At 43.0% G+C, this 15,620-nt stretch overlaps 1 protein-coding gene across 2 annotated transcripts; it reads right to left on the bottom strand.

Annotated features, from left to right (window-relative positions):
• Nucleotides 1-313: 313 nt before the first annotated feature.
• Nucleotides 314-15,189, bottom strand: CNDP2 (carnosine dipeptidase 2). 2 transcript variants are annotated; one of them, XM_030499244.1, is made up of 12 exons: nt 15,113-15,189; nt 12,459-12,548; nt 11,390-11,533; nt 9,576-9,738; nt 7,944-8,032; nt 6,869-7,069; nt 6,275-6,359; nt 5,552-5,712; nt 3,420-3,584; nt 2,775-2,916; nt 2,016-2,163; nt 314-1,020 (listed from the first exon to the last, which is right to left on the bottom strand). In XM_030499244.1, exons 2-12 carry the CDS (start codon nt 12,516-12,518, stop codon nt 951-953), a joined length of 1,428 nt encoding a protein of 475 aa, XP_030355104.1. In that variant the 5' UTR covers nt 12,519-12,548; nt 15,113-15,189; the 3' UTR covers nt 314-950. The 2 variants fall into 2 exon arrangements, with proteins under 2 accessions (XP_030355104.1, XP_030355113.1); XM_030499253.1 differs by having other exon boundaries at nt 783-1,020; nt 14,658-15,142.
• Between the last annotated feature and the right edge of the window lie 431 nt (nt 15,190-15,620).

Genomic DNA, 15,620 nt, shown 5'->3' with positions numbered 1-15,620 from the left:
CCCACTTACACCTACGAATTCCCCCCAATCCCCTGCAGTATCATCAGCTGCGCTACAGTATTGGCTTCGAACCCAAAATAGAACATTTTCTGAGCTTGTTTTCTCTCAGGAGAGCAGATTTAGCAACATCTGCTTCAAGTCAACAAGTTGTTACAGAGCCAGACCCTAAGGAATGAAAACTTGGATTCCATGGAAGTACAGTCTGTGTAGTCACGTTGCTCATCTGCCTCTGTGGCCACGGAAGAGTTCCTCTCAAGTTACCTGAAGTTGCTTTTCCTCCCAAATCATTATTTAATCCTTAGAGACCAAGAGCCAAGCTCTAGAGCATGATTATTTATTTGTCCTTTTTTAAGGAGTACAAAGACAGCTTTACAAAAAGATGGCCAGTAGTCATTACCACAGTGAATTTTGTTAAAACCTAATTCACTGTAAATTGAACCTGCAATCAGCTATAAAGCTGTAAGAGACAACTGCTCTTCCAAATCACTCAGTTAGCAAGATAGATGCCTCGCTACAGCTTTGAACACATTCAAGTATAGCCCCATAATCTGCCCACTTTGACTACTTACTTCCAGAACATATCCAGAAAAAAGAATCTTAAACTTGACTAGCAGTTCTGCAACTGATGTGGCTGCTTTAACAGTTGAGAGCAAACCTTTCCTCTTGCTTTACAGGAAAAGTAGATGAATACAGCAAACCACAACTTGAAAGTGATACAGAGGGACAAAGATGCAGTTCAGTACTGCTGGGCCAGATAAAGAATAGTCTGTGTCATTTTGATGTAAGTATTTAAAGAAATATTTTTGGTTCAAGTGGAACTGTATGCTTCCCTCTGCCCCACCAAGGCAGTGGAGTATTGGTGGAAAAGGGGAGCCATGTGAGACTTGGTAATTGATGATACTTCATAAGAGAATTCAGACTTCTGATCCATAAACCAGGAGCTAATTGTCTTAGTCCTTCAGCTGGGAAACTTCATAGAGGTATGCACCAAGCATCTTCACCCCCTGGATGTAGTTGTACCTGGAAAGAAGATAGCTTCCATTAGCACTGTCTTCATTTGAACTGTATTTCTAGTTGTGCTTTTTGCAATATCAGTCCTATCCACACAACAGACACTACAGACATCTGTTACAGGCAAGAGACTACTCCCAACCTCCCCACATCTCCCCAGGCAAGAGAGAAAAGCCACCCTCGGGGAAGGGGGTAGCCAAGCTTGGAGACCAAAGTATAAAAACTGCTTCTGATTCTAAGTGTACGAAATGAGAAAGAATCAGAACAAGATTCAGCTACAGACCAGTTACCCAACCAGTCATTCCCTGCTAGGGGGAAACTGCACTTTGCCTTCCAGAAAATTAAGGAAGCAAGAGCTCAACTCTTCTTGGTTCTTTTCACAATACATGCCAAAACCCATGGTGTCCTGGGTTCAGCTATAGCAGTCATTTTTCTCCTGCTTAGTAGCTGGTGCAGTGCTGTGTTTTTTAACTTTTCAGCCTGGGAACAACGCTGAACACCGATGTTTTAGTTGTTGCTAAGTAATGTTTATTCCAACCAAGGACTTTCTCAGTCTCATGCTTTGCCAAGGAGGAGGGGAAGCCGGGAGGAAGCAGAGACAGGACACCTGACCCAAACTAGCCAAAGGGGTATTCCATACCACAGCACGTCATGCCCAGTATATAAACCGGGGGAGTTACCCGGAAGGCCAGATCACTGCTCGGGTCAGGCTGGGTATCGGTCAGTGGGTGGTGAGCAATTGTATCCTCTCCCTTGTTATTTCACTAATCATTTATTATCATTGGTGGTAGCAGTAGTGGTTTTGTATTATACCTTAGTTGCAGGACTGCTCTTATCTCAACCCGTGGGAGTTACTTTTCTTCCGATTCTCCTCCCCATCCCTCTGGGAGCGGGGGAGGAAGGGGGGGAGTGAGCGAGCAGCTGTGTGGTTCTGAGTTACCGGCTGGGCTCAAACCACGACACATGGTAAACTCAGCCTGGCACAGGGATAAACTTTCTCTTACCTATTTAGCTTCTCATTTTGAGAGTGAGCACCATCATCTGCAGCTCCAACAGGAAGCAGCATGACATTCTTGCCTGTTGCTTCTTGAAAAGTAAGTGTAACAGGAATGCTTCCTCCCTCCCTCGTCAGGTCTGGTTCAACTCCAAAAACTAGAAAAGTGATACTCTAGTCAGTTTGGAGTTGTAGTTTTTAGCAAAACCTTACTTAAGCCATCAAATACCAACCACATCTGTACCACATGCTGGTCAATTACTGTTTAATCAGCCAGACTGCACAGGCCACAGAGCTGTGGAGGTTCTTCCCTCTAGATATAGTGCTGGGAGTAATTTTCAGAGTTCAGTCCAAGCAGTTCCACAAATAACACTTCATCCAAAAGCCTGTTTGTACTCCAACACAAGATGGATTTGCTCTATTGCCCTATGCAATCTATCAGTTATGCTAGGGCAGCTAAAGAGGGACACTAGAATGACTGAACTTCGAGACTTTTGCTAAGGCAAGTGATCTGAACTGGCAGTCCCATCAATACGCAAAAGCACCACCATACCAATGGACTTGTTCCAGTACAGTAGGAATGAGCTTCATATTCCTGCCCTTCTTGTACATCAGACTCAAGGATTGCACATGACATGCTTCATTACTTAGTGAGCCAAACTTCAGTACAGAACACTAAATATTCTGCAAACATAACCTCCTCAGTATTTCTTGAGGTGCTGGAACAAGAGCTTTAGTTCTCCCAATGGCAAGCAGAAAACCCACTGACCTGTCTTCATGGCCCTCCTGCCAGCCATGTAGTGGGGATGGTTGAAGTCTGACACCCAGGGTTTTCCACCATGGCCTAAGTACACTCTGAATTTGTTGGGGCTATGCAGCTCTGCAAATTTTTTGCTCACATATTCTTCAACCTATAACAAAGATTGAACAATCATATACTTTTGCACCTGTATGAACTCTGGTAAAGACTGTATACTAAAAGTATCTCAGGGACTTGCAGGTCACTACAACTGTGCAGCAATACTTTTCCCATTACTATTATTTCATATTATTCCTATATATCTCTGCTCTGTAGTCAGAATATCTCCTTTAGGCAAGTTAACAGTATACTGTAGAACAGTTAGCCAATATGTCAAACTTATGCTTCTGAATACGCACTTCTGGCAATCCAGGTGCCCTACAATTAAATTAGCATTTACTCCTGAGCCCTTTGAGTTCATTAAGAGAAACTGAATATACAGGCAACAATGGTCTAGTGTGGATCATCCAGAAATTCCCTCAACTATCTGAGTTGAGATGCAGAACTGGAAGTAAATAAATGCTTCAGAAACAGAAATACTCTTCCCCTCAGCATGAAGAAGAACTAAAATTGAGACACTAGTTGTTTTGATACCACCAATCCATCTCAACATACATGCTTAGTGACTTCTTCAGGAGTCATGTTCGGCACAAGTCTGATTGAGAACTTGCCAATCACTTTCCTAGGAATGACAGTCTTGGCTCCGGAGGCTGAGAATGCTCCTTCAATTCCATGGAGAGACAAGGAAGGGTATCTCCACCTATGCATAAGGATATCTCTCTGCAGAAGCAAAGGGAAATATGTAAGGTTAAATCAGGTTTGACAGAGTTCCCCAAAGTAATAATTTCTTCAGTCTAATAGACTTTGCAAGAAACAGTGCTTTCCCCACAGAGACATGCAGTTCATTCAAGACCACTCAGTTATAAACAGAAGCTGTTATTCCCATTAGGGACACATTTGATACAACAGCTGGGTTGTTCTAGTTCTCCTAGTTCTAAGGAACTTGTAGAACATGAATGGTCTGTTTGTGGCAAGGATACAAATACCATACATCAAGTATGATATGTTAAGGTGTATATATCTATGCATACCTTATCTATACTCCATACATATAGGTGCTCAAGCACAGTGTACAGGGAATTGGAAGGTCTAGTCCCCACTGCCTCAAGTCAGGCAGGTGCCTTCACTGAGTCACATGCTTATGAAGATCACAGGTTTGCTGAAAGCCTCACCACATGTAGACTGAGGCACACAGCATGCTCCTTCCTGATTTATATCATCAGTTGCATTAAACTGCCTGAGCTCTAGGTTGATTAAAGTGAGCACTACTGCCTTTCTCAGATACACTCCTGCATTTCCTCCTTGGTGCCTTGGACACAGCTGTTTGGTACACTGCATACCAAAATCAACACATCTGTGTCCCATATAGACAGCGACAGTACCTTAAACCTGAACTTCACTGCAGAAATCCAGGAGACTTGAAAATTGTGGCCTTTATGTTAACAGTTTGCTTTGTGCCAGGTACAACCCGCCTCTGATCTCTCCAAGCAAATTTAACTGTCACAATTCAAATCTCTCAAGCACTGTTTCTCACAGGTTACAGCCTTCTCTCCCACATCTCTTCTTAGCCCTAAGACCCTTCTTGCATGCATGAGACTTAGAACTCCCTTGGTAAGTTAAGCTAGGATTTCAGTCTAGCTAAGACTGAACAGCTTTAGTTCACTATCAAAGAGTATCTTGCCAGCTCCTCGTTACATACAAGCTATATTTCATCCATTACTTTATAGGACAAGCCTGGACACAGAAGTCTCTGTGCCCCCAGCTGATATAAAGATGAACATGTAAAGACAAGGTTGAGGATATAAAACTGTTACTTATACCTATTTGAGTCTCCTCCTGACAGTACTAGGACAGAAAACAGTCCTGCATATGTAAACTTGTCTTTTACAACACTTGTTTCTGCTTTTTATGGTAAGAGATGTATTTACATCTAGAGTTTAATGCTTTAAAATTACTATGCAAGACCTATATCTTGCAGGATTCAATGCTGTTAAAAGCATTCATTTGGAGAGCTCCCAGGATAAAGATTTCAGAAGTTCAGACATGAGTTTTATTGAACTGTTCAAAGACTTGGGCAGCTGCCTCGTTCATGGCTACAAAACAGCCCTTGCTTGCCAGGTCTAGGCAGATGTTCAGTATGTTAGCCTTAAGTTCATCACAGCTAGATCAAGCTGTTTCCTCACCTAATGAGGAGGCATCTCTATGAGCAATTTTCTTTCTGATAACCCATTGAACTTCCTACAGATGTAGGAAATCAGATGCTTTGTGTAGATGTGGTATTTGACCTCTGACTAAGCACTAGCAATTCTTACCTAGCATTAGGAGAACAGCACTAGATAAAGAAAGTTCTGTACAGGTTTGAAATGCTATTTATACATAGACTAAGGAGCAAATTTAAAGTTGTCCAGACCTCTTGCCTTAAACATGGAATAACTGAGATTTAAGTTTCCAAGCACCTAACACCTTGCAGAGGAACTGCTAGCATTAGGAGTGCAGTCCACTGTGCAGCAAGTGAAATTATCTTCGAGGCAATCTCACCATTTTAAAGACATTAGATTAATTCTCTGCGTACTAAATTACTTGGTAACTATACAAGTATCCATAAAAGCTTGTTTCTGCCTTGTACTAATACAAGTAACTTGATCTAACACAGCTAGCCAGGGTATAGGGAGAGTGGTGCAGTATACCTTTGTATCATGCAATAGTTTTGTTGCTCCTACATCTTTTGCATATTCTCCCAGGTCAAAATCAATCTTCTCATATAGTGCCAGCTCTTCATCAGTAACAGGTGCCACTGCTTCATTAATGCCTGGGATTAAGATTTTCCCTTTCTTGTCTATAAGAGAAGCTGTAAGCAAGAAGCACCTAATATCAGGATTCAACTAGAACAAACAAGATGTCATTGCCGAGAACACTTTCTGCAGGAAATAGTAGCCTTTGCCTTCTGAAAATTCTGTGTCGTGAAATTCTGACCTCTTCCTCCCAGAGCCTGGAGCCTGTACCACTAAGCATGGAAGGCACGTATGGAATTTGCAGCTATCCAAAATGTGCACTTCCTAGCAACTGTAATTCTACTGTTACATGTTTAACTGGCTGTTTGAAGGCAGAATTCCCAAGGAGTTCAGTATCGCACCTGTAGAAGAGTTTGCAGAAGAGAGCCAATTTAATTAACATATAAGTTTGCAGCAAGGTTTTAGGGGAAGTTAAAGTAGACAGACAACTTCTTGGCAAGACCATCACATTTCTGCATATAAGGCATCAGCCTTGCATACCTGGCAAGCACCATTTCAATAGTCATTGCTTTGCTAGTGTAAGCAGCCCTTCAGAACCCACTCTCTGCAAACTCACTCATGCTTGAATGGCTCTTACTCCCATTTCAGATGAATTCAGTGAAACCTCCTTTTTCTTACCCATTACAGTAATGAGATCTGTCATGGCCTCATGTACTGAGCCACCATAAACTCCAGAATGAAGGTCTTTGTCACTACATTCCACCTGGTTTGAAGTGAATAAAGATTCAGGGTTATTTTAGCATGAAGATACTGTCAAATGTACAGAACACTTTTACCTTAGCTTTTTGCTGCACATATTGAGAATGCATCTGGTTTTGAAACCAGACTACCCAGTTGTAGTACATTAAAGCAGATATGCTTTTTATTACTCTGTGGAGTACAAGTCCTTAGCACTGTCTGTCCCAACCTTGGGGACTTCAGTGACATCTCTTCTTGCATTCACATAAATATCTGAAGATTATCTATGCCACGAGAATCCTCCAGTGAAGGTGCCAGGATATTTTGCTTCATACATCTGAAAGTTATCCCTCCCATCTAAGTATCATTTAGAATAGTAAAAGGAAGATATTTAGACACTTATTAGAAACTGTTCCACTTTAGCCGGTTTCATCTTTTCTGGAAGGTTACTGGCATGAAAATGTTAGAGCTACCACTGTTTAGTAGAAAATTCAGCTTAACAGTACCAGATTTGCAGCGTATTTTAGTGCTTACCTCTATGAAGTAGTAGCAGATGCCTCTCAAGCCATAAGTGATACAAGGCTTCTTCTTGCCTAGCCAGTAGTTGTCAGAAATGCAAATATAATCCACATCTTTGAAGAAAGTATCTTTTTGAGCAAAAATAAGTTCATCAAGGCCTTCAGATCCTGATTCTTCCATACCTTCTAAGCAGAACTTAATATTTACTGGAAACTCCTTTGAAAGTTTAAAACCAAGAACAAGTATGTGAAAACATTGGACTCCCTCAACAATCAGTAATTTTCGTGTCATGTACAAAGCAGAAAAAAGAACATGGGTAAATTAGTTCCATGACAGTGGAATTTGTTTGTTATATACAAAGTATTACAAAATTTGGACTGCACTTATATGCAAAAAAGTTTTAACTAAGCTCTAAAACAACTTCTTCTTAATCCTCTTAACTGTGGGAACGCAGCAAAAATCTGTTGCCAAGGTTAAGTCACAAGGCTAGGAAAACTAATACTAACCACAGAAACTGCATGCCACAGTAGGAGTCAGAGCTACTCTGTTTATCCAGTCTACCATATTCTATGCCTAGACAGCACTTGAGAACTAGTTATTCTTCTTGTAAGTAATAGCAACTTGTCTTGCAAGGTAATGCAGACACCCTGAGCTATTCCTGATTGTGCTTTTTCTTGGACAGAAACAGCAAAGCTCCCAGTTTAGTGTTACTAAGTTAATTTCTTCTTAGACATCAGCAGCAGTGAGACATTAAGCATTGCTAAAGGCTAAGCTAATTTGATATCCTTACATGAAAGTGATCACATTTGATTATTCCTCCTGCATCAGATGCCTGCATATGTATTTTCCTTCCTACACATTTTGTTAAAGCAAAAAATATTTCAAGTGCAATCCAAGCATCTACAAGACCAACTTCTAGTCAGCAAGTCAACTCAACCCTACTGGGACATCAGCAAATTTACAAGATTACTGCATCATTTCTCTGATGAGCTGAATAAGCAGGCTAGCGTCAAGGGTTTGTGGCTTGGATAAGATTTATTGGTAGACTCAGCTGTATGTAAAAAAAGTAGGATACATTTTGGGCACATACCTGGTTAGTTTGTTGGTAAGCCTCCAAGGCATTCAGCCAGGCAAGCACTGGACCTTTATCATCTGTTGATCCTCGCCCGTACAACTTTCCTGTAGAAACAAGATACAAATTAACTAGTTGGAGATAAACTGGGATGAAGTTTCAGTCATCTCTTGCCTGAAAGAGGAAACATCTTTTTGGATAAGCTTTTTAGCCCTGCTTATATTAACTTCCATTTTTTTTACTTCAGAAGAATCAGTGGTTTTACATTCTGCTTTATCTACCCATGCAAGTGGGATAGGTACAGGACTGCAATAGTTCCCCACTTACGAAGCTACCCCACCTCTTCCCCTAGCTGCTCCCTGCATAGGAGTTGAACATTAGCCTGGAAAAGATGTAACTGCCTTGCACCATGTTGCTCCCATGTCCTTCACAATAGTATCATTTTCTACAAACGTAGCAATAAGGGTATAGAAACAAGTTACCTCCTTTTAACAGAAGCTTATCCAGTATTGCTTCAACTCAATTTTTTGTTTGAAGAATTCAGTAGCTAGTGACCAATCACTTCTCTGGATTCTCCAGGTAAAAGCTGATCTCCCAAGAAAGCTTGGGAGATCAGTTTTAGCCAAAAACCAGTTTCACAGGCTACAGGGAAGTCCCAGGAAATGTAGCACATAGGATCACAGTAAAGGCAGATATTGTAGCAACTCAGCTGTGGCTACAGCCCCTAAGCACTAGGTGTAACCACCATGCCAGAACAGGCCAGACAACTTGCAAAGTAATGAAGCAGCCTTATGTAAATACACCTCTTAAACTGTCTGGCTGCCTGGAGATAAATCACAGCCTGAAGCAAGTCAAGCTCTTGCTATCAGATGAGAATCCAACTTAGTAACTTGGACTCTACTGTCTGTGCCCAAGTAGACATGCTATTTACCACAGATGCTTCTCTTGGCAATGATTAACACTTATGCAGCAAGAATAGTTAATGTCCTTCTATTCATATGACCTTTAACACTCAACATTGAGCAAATGAAACAAGGAAGAGGCTGGGTAGCAACAGCTTTGAATAGAAAAGGAAGCTTTAGTCTCCTCTTGTCTACTGGCAATATGTTGTTTCAACAGGAGTTACTGTACGGTTTCTTCATCCCTGTTTATGGGAAGGGGACACTTGTCTGGGCATTAGCTCTGTAAAACACAGTCTGCAGTACTCATTGTAGCACTGGACACAAACACAAGGCAACCCAGGGAGGCTGCCATACCACTCCTGTCTCCAGGCATAAAGCAGCTGTGCTGAGTGTTTGTCCACTGTAGTGGTTCAAAGTCCCCACAGGCTGCAAGTTGCGAACAGCACAAGAAACTAGTTCTAGAAAGCTTTCTGGCAACAAATTGTTATGATGGAGGACAGCAGCTAAGACTTTGCTGTAGCTACAAGGAAGATTACATGCAAGCACAGCCTATCAGAGATGGAAAATTTTGCTACTCTACTGTTTACCATTTCCCACCCTGCATATTTTCTCAAAAGTATAAAATAAGCATCCATGTCTGTTCTTACCCTTCTTCCCCCTTTCAATCAAGGGTACAACTTTAGAACAGTTGAGAAATACCTACTTGTTAAAGAATTGCTCATCAGTTGGTGGAGTCCAGTGCTCTTACCTTCTCTTTCTACCAGCGTGAAGGGCTCACTATCCCAGCCATCCTCTAACAATGCTGGCTGAACATCCAGGTGACCATATAAACACACAGTCTTTTTACTTGGATCTGAGCCAAGTGTTCCCAAAACAACTGGTGGAAGGGGGATCTCTGATCCATCTGGCAGCTAGAAATAGGAGGCAAGAAGTTTTAGTCAAACATGGAACACCAGAACAACACATTTTTATCAGATGAATTACTTTAACATTATGGAGGTTATGAGATAAGGGGCATAGACAGCTAAACAAAACTAAGCTAAACTGATTGCCAGAAGCAGTGTAAGTTTCCTAACAAATTCCAGTAATAGTCAAAATGTTCCAAGCCACTCAGAACCATTAGCTTTAAACTAACAATCCTACATCAGATTTTAGCAGAGCAAGCTGTCTGCATGCCAAACTGCCATATCTAATGCTGACCCAAGCATAAGTGATAAACTCCATTCAATACTGCATTCTGCATTGCTTGCCACTGCACTTTTATCCTGCTCACAGGACAGCTCTAGACAAAAATTTCCTGACAGTGGTATCACTGAGTATAACACACACCCACACCCAAGTAAGGTCAGCACAACAGCTGTATTTCTCTGTACAACCCTACACTGTAAAGCTAAGGGCAGGGTACTGCTGCTGAACTTTGTTCAAGAGCTGAACTTGGCTTAGTCCTTTGGAATACCCCATAAGCAATTATGACATGCTACTCAGTCAGCATATATTTCCCTCCCAGTGAACACATACTCCTCAGCACTGTGCAGCAGATCAAGATCAGCTTTGACTTTCTGCTCACATGGGCTCCAAGCTCTGATTTTTTTTTTTTTTTAAACCAACAGGTTACATGGTCCTTGGCCAGCTGCAGCTCTGATTGAAGCATTACTGCAAGAATTTACACTTAATCAGTCAACAGTACAAACTGTTGTGTAGCAGTAAACTAAGTTAGATCAGACAAGTTCACCAGTTGCTTTACATTGCCCTTCATTGATACAGCAGCAATGTACGTAATACACTGACTAGTTTTATCTATACTTAATATAAAACTAAATACTGAAGTTAACTTGAATCCAGCTGCAAGAGTCTAAATTGAAATGTTGCTTGTAATAAACTAAAAATCAGTTCTTGCCCCCCAGAAATCAGACTGATTAGAGGAAAAAGTTCGTCTGAATTAAATACTTTTGATGGGATTTTCAGCTGCAGGTAGTAGTAGAGCTAGAATTATCCTACAGATTCCCTCCCAAGAGGGCACATAATTAGCCTGAATACACCCAAGCCTGTGCTGTGCTAAGTTGCACACACAGCTTTGCCTGCCTGCTTTGCACTGTGCATATCCTTGAGCTGCAGGATAAACTTTGCCAGTTGACAGTAGCTTGCAGGCAGTTCCCACTTGGTACTGGTGATTACACAACCTGCATGCCCTTGTCTTTAGATAAAAGTGCAGGAAGAGTTCTCATGTGAATATCCCTTTTGTTTGGCAGTGGAATTAAACAATTTTAATAAATAAAATGGGATAACATTTCCATGCATGGGATCTGCACAGAATAATGCTGTACACTTATTGGATGCCCACTAGATGCTATATAGCTTGGGGTTCCCCATATCTGAAGGGATATAAGATTGTTAGAGCTACCACTAGAAAGAGAATAGCATAAATGGCATTTTAAATGATACTTTATAGAGTCTAAGTGCCTTTCTTAGTGAGATTATAGGAAGCCAGCACTCCCTAGTGCAAAACACCTTGTTTTCTAAAGAGACTTTTTCTACTAAGCTGACATTAAGATGCTCACGTACTTTTTGTTTCCCAATATCCATAAGTTGGGTTGTGCCTCCCAGACGCTCAATGTCCTTTGCAGCAACCTCCATCATACGCTTGATTTCATCCCTCTTTTCCGGCCATGCTGACACACTCTGGATTGCCACCCATTGAGCCAGCCTCTACAAAAAGACAGAAAAGCTGAAGCTAATTACACATGAATTATGGCATGGGAAGCTCTATACAAATGCAATACCTTGCAATCCAACTAATACCATTTTAGTTGAGCTTAAACTTGAGACAAACCAATTCTGGCCTCTGGTCAAAGGAGTACTCTAACCATTAATACTCCACTCAAAAGCTCTCCGAGACCTCACTTTCCTACAACTGCCCCTGCAGTGTAGCATAGAGTCTCAGATACATAAGGTAAGCTTAAGAGTATGACAGCTTGTGCGTATCATGCCTTGCTGGCTGCCATTAAGTATCCAGAACCAGCCAATGTCTTTCAGGCTTCCCAGAAAGGTCACCTTAGCTTCCTTCTCCCCAAGCGAGGTCAGTGAGAGCAACTGGCAGAAGTCAGCTTGAACACTTGACATAGTTCTTGCCTGGGGGTTTACAGTGCTATACCACTGGCTCCACCACAAGTGAAAGGGATTGCAATACAAAGTGCAATTAAATAACAGGTTAAACAGCAAAATACAGAAGGTAACCTCCCTCTCCCAATATGAACAGTTTCAGAGGAGAAAACTTTATTCCAGCTTTGTTTCTATCTTTCCCATCTCAAAACCAGAAAGGCAGTATAAACCTAGTTTGACATTCAGGAACCAGCATCAAGCTTCTTGTACCTCTATATAAGTCACTGCCTGTACTATACAGTAATAGAGCATTGTCTAATCAATCTGCCATGGAGATTTAGGTCTTTGAACAGAACTATGCTTAAACTTAACAAAGGTTTTCTGGCTTGACTGAAATCAGTCACACCTGCTGCCTGCTCCCCCTCTCCTCAATTACTTGGCATTACCCTATTATCAGACATATTATATAGGCATTACAAGAAGCATGAAGCACCTGTCTGGTGCTGCAGGGCAAAATTCAAAGAAAACTTACCTGAATATAGAGGTCCTGGTGTTTGTCAATGTATTGAAAGAGGGTTTCAAGAGCAGACATTTTCTGACTAGAACGGTGTTGCTGAAGATTCTGTAACAGAAAAATAGTTTAGTCTTCACAGGTTTAAGAAGCAAAAGTCAGTAATTAAGCAGCCACAGAAGACTTTAATCTTTCAACTGCTAAGGCTATACACCAAGATGTGCTAATATAAGCTTGAGGCCACTCCCTGTCACAGTGAAGTGGCTAAATGAGAGCAAATTTGACACCAAACCCACTGTTTTCTGCCTCTTCCTCCCCCCCCCCCCCCCCAAAAAAAAACCCCAAAACCAACTTTTGGAGTTTAAACTGAGCAAGCTTATCTATAGAGATATTTCAATCAAGTAATATACTTCACTTACAGGAGAATTACAGGCCAAATGTTACTCAAGCAAAATGCAACTTCAAAGAATAGATTTCATTTTAAGAGCTCAACTAATAGTGTGCCATAGGCTTGAATGCTAGTAGCTAGATCCAAGAAAGCACCACACTTTACACTCTACAAAGGAGGTTAAAAGCAGGCAGCTTAAGAACTGTGTTTTCTTCTTCTTCAAAGTCCCAACCTGCCACTCAGCCTTACCAAAGGAGGTCAGAGTGAAGCCACAGGAACAGAAACCAGCCCCAGCAGCTCATGAACCAGTGGTCAGTGACTAGTTCAGTGCTACCACTTCGTTGTTTTGTTTTAGTTTCAACTGAAGTTCATGTCAGAAAATTTAGGAGGGGAGGGGTCTTGGATTTTCTGTCTTCCTTATCAGTTGAAAGTCCGTATTAAGACGACATACCATCCACTCAACCAACAGAACCAATGAGCCTAAACTTAGTTCTCGAGTTAGAACTACAGACACAGCACCTCCTCTAAGCCAGGAAAATACTGAGCTTTGCAAATACGCCCTCTGAAATCCGAGTGCCTAGACTATGAGAGAAACTCCAGTGTCTGTGTAACACACTGAACATGTTTGTTCAGCAGCACTAGCTGCTGTGATTCAGTATTTTGTCCAGTCAGCTTTATGCCAGACCCTTTAAGCCTTTCTTCCGCTTCTACATGGAAGTCACAAGACAAGTATGATAGTTAAAACATTTGACTGTTTGTCTTAGGATTTCTTGAATAGCTGACTACTCCACATAGCTGAAATGAATACTTTCAATCTGCAGGTTATCCCAACAACATACTGCAATATAAGCACATCCTACCACCCCAAATCTACAAGAGAATCGCAGAACACATTTTCTTCCAAGCAGGTTTGGACTTACACAGGTCACCAACGTGTGACACTCAAAAATCCTTTCACTCCCTGGAGAAGGCTTCTATTTAATTTACAGCATCCATCAGGTTTAAACTGGGATAGTTAGTTTTAAACACCAATTAGAACAACCCCAAACTACCAGACAGCTCAAGCATTCTTTCCAATAGTCACAAACAGTGAGCTATATAGACATAACCAAATTAAAGGAATGCTTCTCACCGAAGCCTGGTTTCCCTAAGAAAGCCACCATCCTCCCATGCAGTTAGAGCTCAGGCATGATTCACCTGGAGCTTTTCAGAGAAACCAGCACACAGGCAGTCCCTACAGCAACAGGAGGCTCTAGCGTCACAGCACAGGCACAAAATGCAACACATTACAAGGAGGCTAATATCCCATCCAACACAAACAGATCTGAAGTACTTGCTAAGTCAGGGACTACTTTAAGTGTTGCCTTAAACATAGTTAAATATTCTTAAAAGTTAGAGGGGCATTGAATTGCTCAAGTCTCACTGCAGAGCTGCAAAAAGTCTGCCCCAGAAAGCTTCAAACTTGGAAAAGCACACATCACTTACTGCACCGCATGGGACTGGGTATTGCTTCATCTCCCCTCTTCAAAACCAGGGCTAGAATTTCCTGTAGGTCCCTTGGACTGTAGAATTGAATCCTTCCTACCTGCATGGAAGCAGCCCCCCCAGCTCTACCTATTTCACAGCACTACAACAGTTGCATTATGAAATATGCTAACCCAAGGGACCATCAGTGAACTATAGAGACATAAACAAGTTAAAGGAATGCTTCTCACTGAAGCCTGGTTTCTCTAAGGCAGCTCTGCCACCTGCACCCACAGGCCAGACTAGTACCTCAGCTGAGGGCATTTAATCGAGTCAGGAAAGGTCTGTAGCCAACAAACAGCACGTACCGCCCCGCACAAGCCACTGGAAGCAGCAGCATAAATACACCCCCATGTCCACACCACAGGCCCTGCTCCGATGTTGGCTTAAAAGGTCAGATTTAGGACTTTACAAGGTTTTGCAGGAAAAGGGAAAGCTCCGTAGCCCCGAGCCCTGTGACCGCAGAGAGGCGAACCCGAAGGAGGCTCACGGGGACCGAGAACGAGCGTGGCGAAGGGGACCGGTGCGGGGTAGCGGCACCTTCCCCCTGAGGAGCAGCCGCGGCGCCGGGCCGACACACGAGGCCGGGCAGGCGCTGCTACCGCGGGCCACCGGACAAGGCCCGGCCCGCCAGGGATGCCGGGCACCCGGCACGCTCCCGCAAGGCCGCGGCTTCGGGGCAGCCGCCGGGGGCCGCACAGAACGGCCACAACGCGCAGGGAGCGCGGCCCGGCCCATGCCCCCCCGCCCGCCGCACACTCACACTCCCAGCACCGTCCCGGCTCCTTGCGGTAGGCAGCAGCCGCCGCCGCGGCGCTTTAAATACCACCGCGCCGGCCCCGCCCCGCGCCGCACGCCGCAGTGGCCAATCCGAGGCGTCTTCTGCAAGATGGGGCGGGGCCTCGGGGATCTTCCCCTTGAGGGGGTGGTTCTGCTCTCCAGCGCCCCCAGCGGCCGCGCCGAGCCACAGCGCTCCGGGGCCACGGCGAGGCGGGATTGTGGGGTCATGCTGCTGCGTGGGGCATCACCTCCAGGTATTCGAGTGGTAACGAGCTTCCCACTCTCCAGTGATGAACAAGGGCGTGAATAATAGGGGAGAGATATGAGAAATAATACGGGAGATAATAAAGGGGGATATAATATGGGTGAATATAACATGGGAGAAATGGGGGGGATCTTGGCCAGAGGCTGCCTGGACAACTGTATTATTCCAACCAAAGATAAGAGTATCCTCATGGCCTTCCTACCTTTGTGGTTTAGATAGATTAGGT

This window comes from Strigops habroptila, chromosome 1, assembly GCF_004027225.2.
Source record: "Strigops habroptila isolate Jane chromosome 1, bStrHab1.2.pri, whole genome shotgun sequence".
Lineage (NCBI taxonomy): Eukaryota > Metazoa > Chordata > Aves > Psittaciformes > Psittacidae > Strigops > Strigops habroptila.
This window is presented reverse-complemented; position numbering and strand designations above follow the sequence as displayed.

Bases quoted from the DNA above. Each gene is read 5' to 3' on its own strand.
- CNDP2 (XM_030499244.1), bottom strand. From the start codon at position 12,518: ATGTCTGCTCTTGAAACCCTCTTTCAATACATTGACAAACACCAGGAC. The intron at 11,534-12,458 runs GTAAGTTTTCTT...GTCTTTTTGTAG, and splicing joins ACCAGGACCTCTATATTCAG to AGGCTGGCTCAATGGGTGGC. The intron at 2,164-2,774 runs GTCAGTGGGTTT...TCACTTTTCTAG, and splicing joins CAGGAGGGCCATGAAGACAG to TTTTTGGAGTTGAACCAGAC.